At 36.7% G+C, this 7734-nt stretch overlaps 1 protein-coding gene across 1 annotated transcript; it reads left to right on the forward strand.

The window, feature by feature from the left end:
* Window positions 1-1628: 1628 nt before the first annotated feature.
* LOC110039463 (serine/threonine-protein kinase BLUS1-like) lies at window positions 1629-6121 on the forward strand. The gene is made up of 4 exons (XM_020744531.1): window positions 1629-1954; window positions 5213-5467; window positions 5778-5902; window positions 6011-6121. The coding sequence occupies exons 1-4, from the start codon at window positions 1775-1777 to the stop codon at window positions 6096-6098; spliced, it is 648 nt and encodes a 215-aa protein (XP_020600190.1). The 5' UTR covers window positions 1629-1774; the 3' UTR covers window positions 6099-6121.
* Window positions 6122-7734: the final 1613 nt, after the last annotated feature.

The following is a 7734-nucleotide window of genomic DNA, read 5'->3' on the forward strand; positions in this document are numbered from 1 at the left end:
GGGGCGGGCACCCTGAGACTCTCCCTCCATAGCCGGAGGTTGGACGTTCAGGATCATGACCGCAAAAAGAGCCTCAAACTGGTCCATTATTTGTTTTCTTAATGTCTGAACCTCTTCTTATATGTCTCAACGTAATGTATCTCTATTGAACTCCATTGTCGCTGAATCTTTCTGCAGGGATTTTCCTTCGTATTTGACTCCACTTCTCATATGGGGTATGTTCATGCTCACTTTTAGGATGTTAAATCTTAAATTGTGCTTTGTGAACATTTCTCGAGATTTAGAACCAGATAAAGGAGGAAAGAGGAAGTAGAGAATAAGTCAATAATTCATTATAGAGAAAACGAGGAGAGGTCCCTTTTTTTGTCATTTTGCCTTCTATTTATAAGGGGCAGATTTGAACAATTACAGAAATAAATGAACAATTATGAAATTGCTCTTATTACAATTGATACTCTAACTAATAATATAGATTTTATGTCATATTTGTATTTCAATTTAAATTCTAATGTGACAGTAATGGGCTGGTTGTCCTGCTTGAATTCGGTCGGCTGATACGAGCAACTGAGTGTTGACCGCGCCTTCCGAAGTAAATGTCAATCAGCTGAGGCACCCGGTTGAATGGTGATCTCGTTGTCATAATAAAACGGTTTGACCAACTAGCTTGCGATAAAAGGCTCTTGCATGTGCCTTGGTCAATTGGGATTGATGATGTGGTCCGCCGATTTAATCTCTCATAATAGTGTGTCAATCTATTATAATCACGTGATCACTTGTTGATCGGTAGAATGTCTTGATTGTCTGACTGCATTCTGGGCTATTCAATTACTTTTAGATTCATGCTGACAATTTTGGTGTATACACCCTCTATTGAATATTCAACATAATATTTGAGCAAAAAAAGATCTTAAATGCAATATTTAATAAAGCTCTTGCTAGAACTTTTCTAAGGCCACTTAACATCTTTTTTGGAATAGGCCCACTCTCTGACTTACCTGTACATTTCTCGTGCCTAATCATGATTGGCCTTGAGAATCACTAGTTATTTTTAAATTGATCAAATTTGATTCAATTTTAGGTTACAATATGTTGCACTTACTTTAATCACTCATTATGTCATTTGGCACAAAGATTGAAGTATGCGGGTAGCATCATGTTCCTTATCATAAGTGATAGTGCATGCGATAATAGATATTACGATAATAAGTTTTTAGCATAATAAGTTATATATATTTCATCTATTTTTAAAATTTTATTCAAATATCAAAATTCATCATAAAACCTCAATTCATAATTTTCATCTTTAACAAAGTCTCAAAAATTTGATGGCTTGGAAAAATGCATCCATTTGTGGTCTAAAAAGCCACTTCGGACTATTAAATAGCAAGGATTGGAGTGGTGTTCATGTAATTATCCATTTATCCCGAAATTCCTGACTGCCTTATTTGGCAGCCCAGCAATAGTCCAAAAAGGACATGCAAAGGAAAACGCCGTACTCGGAACTCTGCTCTCCTGAGGTGGGGCCCATACGGCCGTATAATGCTGTACGGCACCTACGGCCCTGTCGTCATGTCGCCGTGTCGCCACGTCACCACACGAATCGGTCTCCGACATTGCTGGTACATAAGCTCTGCTCTCCCCTGGAAAAATCTATTTCCTACCCCGGTAGTTTCTTATTTCTGTCTCCTTCGGCGGCATTTCAGGAGGATAGCAGCGGAGATCCCGAAGTTGGGAAGTAGAGCGAACTGGGGTTAATCGGAGATCGCAGGAGAAGATGAGGAAGGGAGGATGGAACTCAGCGAAGAAGAGTTACTCGGTGTCATCAGCGGACTACCGTTTGCTGGAGGAAGTGGGGCAAGGGGCAAGCGCGACGGTCTACCGCGCGATGTATGTTCCTTACAACGAGATCGTTGCGGTCAAGTCCCTGGATCTGGATCGGTGCAACAGTAATCTCGTGGGTTAATTTCTCTATCCGAATCCGAGCTCTGTTTTCTTTTCATGTTTCTTTTTGTTTTTAGAATTTTAGAATTTTGTTTTGTTCGAAGTTTGCTGCTTGTTGATTTCTTTCGATGGTTTGTAATTTTGGGTTTTGATAATTTTGTTTAAGGCGCGTTGAATGTGATTGATGCTTTAGTAATGGGTTTGAAGTGGAGCGAGATTTTTTAGTTTTTCCTCTTAGGATGGATTTCCTTTGTTAGTTTTAGTTGCTGAATTGTTTTAGGGTTTAACGTATGGATAGACTCAAATATATTTGCTTTGCTGAACATAGTGAGTTGATTATTTATGAGTGATTTGATTTCATGTCACTGCCTCCCCTACACATGGTACCTGTGTTTTGTTGAATCTTGATTTGTTCGGCAATCACACCCAAGTAATAGAGTGTAAGATGAGAAAGAGAGAGTGAAGAAGAGAGAAATACACAATAATTTGAGAGAGGTGTGCAACCCTTTGCTCTTTGAATAATCCCCTATTTACAGAAAAATGGAGTACAATATGTCAAGTTACATTTATGCCCTTGCTTTAATGGGGACTGTACTGGGTATTATAGATATTTTATATATGTGGGCCTAGAGCCTGACTACTCTAAGGCTTGGTTGGCTGGATTGATGAGTCCTTGATAGGCATTGCTGATTAGCTAAGCTAGAGAGGCCCGCCAGTCTGCCTGGTCCATTAAAGACTGTTGGTCTGCTAGGCTTTATGCTATCGGTTGGCTTGAATTTTATTGGCAAATCGTTGACAAGATTGACTTGGTTGACTATGTTGTGCTGATTGATTGGTCAAGTCTGATTGCCGACCGTCGATTTCTGATAAGTAGCTCTCATCGGCATGATAGAATTGGGCTATCGGGCAGAGTTTAAATCACCGTAATTTGATGGTTAGGCGCCCTTAAACGAAGAGGTTCTGAGGAATGACTGAGATTCGTCTAACTAATTTTTTATGATGTTCGGGAAGACCACGGATGCCTATGATAAAATTGTAGGACCCCGAGGGGTTAGCTTCCCCCTTGAGTAGGTTTCATCGTGGGGAATGATTTAGATTCCCCTGTGCTTTGCTTCCGATTGAACTACTCGGGTTTGAGCTGCTCTGTTGCCTTGGTCGTGATACCTCCGATAGGATAAGTGGGCCTCCAAATCTCCTATTGATGGGCCCTTCTTTGATAGGCCTCGTTTCTTCTTTCCCGTCAGATCTCATCGAGATTCATGCCGGCATTTTTTCTGTATACATGTCTCTTTCCCCATTTTTGGTTGATGAGATTAAGCTATGAGCTTGAGTATTTATTTGATATAAGCTGATTTATTCAATTAAACTGTTCGTTGGTTCTTTTGAAGAGTGTGTATGCGTGCATGCTATGTAGATCGATTTTTCTTCTCCAAGGATGAGTATCAATCCCACTTTCATTTTAATGTTACGATTTTCAAATTTTTTGATAAAAACCTTTCATCATCTTTATTATCATGAAAATTAGTGCATGCATAATTTCAATAAATTTGAGAATTATTTGATCACTAATCATGCATGCAAAAGTTCTCAATGGATAACTCCAACTGCATATGAGGATAATTGTGATTTCAAAGCGTAGACATATTCAAATAGCTTGTATTTAAACTTATAAGTTATTGAAAATATCTTGTATGCAATGCAAAGTTAGGGCTTTTACATATTGAACACACAATTCTTATGTATTTACATCTCTCACATCTAAACTTTCATATCATATAAAAAATAGCACCATTATCACTTTTTAAAAGTGAAATACACCTTTTCATACATAGGTCTAAAGCACCAAAGTGCTATGTTTAGGCATGATATATGTAAATACATAAGAATTGTATAATAGTATAAATTTCCCTAAAAAGTTGTAATGGATGGAATGCATAGGTAAAACTTCACATTAAAGGGTTGTATATACTGCACTATTTTCCTTATATATTTTCATATGGTAGATGAATGGTTAAATCAAATTAAAATTTGTAAAAATTTAATACGCATATATTTGTGTGTTGTAGATCATGATCACTAGTGTGATCGTCATTTTGAAGAATAAGTAATCAAAGACAACCTTAAAATTGTTAGGAGAGTACTCATTCACCTCATAGGAGGAGAAGAATCATGTGTGAGAGATAGATGAAGAGAAAGGGATGAGAAATGCCTACTCTCTCTATAGCATTCAATCACCGGATGAACAATTTGAATGATGAGATTATTTGTTATTGCAGAATGCTGGAACAAGTGTTATGACATCAACAACTGCTATTTTCATACATTCATGCTGAGTATTGAAATATGTGTTATTTTTTAATAAATTTAGTTGTTCAAATTGTAAATTTAACTGTTGACTCTTTTTAGGAGATTCTTCACCAAATTAAACTTTGACATTTCGATACTATGCCCAGCCCACGAGCAATTGTAAGATCAAATTCATCTGTTTTATTTATAAGAATTAAAGCTAGTATCATGCATATTGATAAAGTTTATGATCATTTGATTACAATTTCGATGCATGAACAAAATCACATTGGTTGTCTATTTTTTGCATGAGAGTTGCATGTGATTCAAAGAGTAGAAACTTTTAAGTGGCATTGATATTTTGCTGATGGTATTCGTAGTTTATTGGTTTTGTTTTATGAATGCATTGGTAAAATTAAACGTTTAAGAAGGATTTTGTATATTCACCAATCATCCTTATTTTTATGCACTTGTTGGTTAAATGGTTAAATTATTATGAAAAGTGGCAAAAATTGATCTATATATAATTTTCATGGTGTATATCACATTTAGTGATGTGGCCTTGAATTAGGAGATTCATTAGAAATCCATCCAACTGTGGTCTGGATTGGGTTGACTCTATATCGATTAGGATTAACCTCGCTGCCAAGTCACAATAAGAAACTAAAATGTATTAAATTGCATCCAAACCGGTTGATATGGGATTTCCCTGACACATTAAAGCTTAAAAGAAAAATAAAATGGTATACCAAGTATTTATCTGTAAAGCATTGCATGGTCTGTTGCATCTAAATATCTTTTTTTTTTATCACTAATTGGCACCTTACTCGCTGATAGCTATATTCTACTTTATTCATATTCTATAGCGGATACTTCTGCAATTTTCTCGGGGCTTTATCCAAATCCAAGCTGTGAACTTTTTTTAGGTACATGTTTTCTTTGCTGCCATATATACTGCTAATAATGATAAAAATGATTCTATTAGGATGACATACGAAGAGAAGCCCAAACAATGAGTTTGATAGATCACCCAAATGTGGTCAAAGCATATTGCTCATTTGTTGTTGAACGCTTCCTGTGGGTTGTTATGCCTTTCCTGGCAGAGGGTTCATGTTTGCATCTCATGAAAATTGCTTATCCAGATGGTTTTGAAGAGAATGTTATTGGGTCCATTCTTAAGGAAACTCTCAAAGCTTTGGAATACCTTCATAAGCATGGACATATTCATCGAGATGTCAAGGTTAGTTTCTTACAGAAACATCATAGAAATTTTGTGATGCATGATTTTTTTTTTTTGTTGTTGTTGTGGGGCACACCTAAACTTTCTTATTTAAACACATATCACTCAAATCTTTAATATCACATCAAAAATAGCACATACAATTTTTTTAAAAGTGAAATGCACCTTTTGATGCATAAGGTTAAAGCACCAAAGTGCTATGTATGATATGAAAGTTTAGGTGTGAAATATGTAAATACATAAGAGTTATGTGCTACATATGTAAAATTCCCTTTTTTTCTTTTCTTTTGAGCAAATCTTCAAATTGCAGGCTGGAAATATTCTTCTTGATAGTTCTGGTGTTGTAAAGCTTGCTGACTTTGGCGTTTCAGCTCATTTGTTTGACAAAGGTGATAGGCAACGCTCAAGGAATACTTTTGTAGGCACGCCTTGCTGGTAAAATTTTGTATAATTTTTGTGTTTTGACAGTTGATAACAGCTCACTAATTATTTGCAATTACACCAAACTTTATCAAAAATATTTTATTTTTCATTTTTTGCTAGGATGGCACCAGAGGTTTTACAGCCAGGAGGGGGATATGATTTCAAGTTAGTATTCTTCTTATTTAAGAGAGCGTTGAAAATAATATGAACTTTTCTACCGTAAGAAAGTGATAGCTGCTAACTAGAAAGCATTGTCTGATATGTTGAGCATTGCTTTTCTTTGGTATCGTTTGCTTATATTTAGTCTTAGTGGAAATGGTTTCCAAGGTTGTCATTGACTAAGCAAAGAAAAATACATTTATTCGTCCAATTGGCTGGTAGAAAACAAACCCTCAGGCCAAGCAGTTGACCTTGCCCATAATATAAGGTGTAGGAAAATCATCATTGTTGATAGCCTTATCATAACTTTTTTCGGGGTCAGTTTCTCTGGATTTTCCTCATATTGGGTGCTGCTTATAAGGTTTGCTATAATTTTTTTACCTTTTTTTTTTTTTTTTGCATACGTTTTAGTGATGTTTCTTCTGGATTAAAAGGTTCATATACCTATCACATTAGGGTTATCCCCCTATGAGACCAATCTAGGTTCTTAGAAACTGTGGGAATATGAAGAGATGGATTAGGAGAGTTGTAAGATTAGGGATGAAGGGGGAAACGGTGGTGGTGGCTGAAAATCCGGCGCAGCCAGTTGCTAGACACCAGTCTAGACAGCAGTCTAGAAGCAGAAACCGCAGGTCAGCAGCTGGGGTTGGCAGTGTATGAGGGCTTCGAATGCCAGGGAGAATTCAACACCTAGATCTAATTAGGTTATTGGCACACCATTTAAGAGCTATCAGAAGATATAGCATTCCGACAAGGAAACATTTGAGAAAATAGAAAAATCTCTAATGCATAAATAAAAACTAAAGTGTCCAAAACAAAAGTTTACAACCTATATAAATGTCCCTAAGGAAAATAAACTGAAGTAATAGCCTAAATAAGGTAAAATGGACCACTGAGAGGGCTAGCGAGCCCATGGTGGCTGAGAATGTTTGAACTAGTCCATCTCTGGACTGATTCTTGTCTCGGGATTGCCTGGGAGGGCAGACAATGGGACAGCTCATATTGCTTTCCCTGGACCGGAGAGGGCTTGCTACTTCACTAGAAGCATCTGAATCCTAATACTATAACGACAAATCAACATCGTTGAAATTAGCAGAGGTGTTGTAATTTCTGGTAGGTTAATCTTGTATGCACTGTTAATAATCTTCTTGGCAATCTTGAATGGGCCATTAGCTCTTGGCTTGAACTTCCCAAAAGAACATGTGGGAAACTCCTCTTTCTTCAAAATTGTCCTTACTAAATCTTATTCCTTAAAAAAATTGGATGTTCTGGACTTGTTAGCCTGCTTTTGTTAATTGGTATTATACTTGACATTTCCTTTCCCACCTACTCATGAAGGGCCTAAATCTCTCTGACTCTGGCCTTGAAATTAGTGCTAAGTAGTATGGAATATCAATACTAGCTCCTAGGATGTGAGTTGTTTTTTCCATATATAATCTCAAAAGGGCTGACTGGTGGAATGATTATAAGCAAAATCGACTTGGGAAAGGATCAAGCTACACTACCTGATATTCTTGGCCACGAAACACTTATTTATATTGTCCATATTATGATTCACTGCCTTGGTCGGTTCTTTTGTCTGCGAGTATGCTGGTATCGAACGGAAGCTTTGTGTGAATATTATTCCATTGAGTCCTCCATGAATGACTTACAAGTTTCACATCCCTATCTGAATTGTTGATCCT

This window comes from Phalaenopsis equestris, unplaced genomic scaffold (assembly GCF_001263595.1).
Source record: "Phalaenopsis equestris unplaced genomic scaffold, ASM126359v1 Scaffold000002, whole genome shotgun sequence".
Lineage (NCBI taxonomy): Eukaryota > Viridiplantae > Streptophyta > Magnoliopsida > Asparagales > Orchidaceae > Phalaenopsis > Phalaenopsis equestris.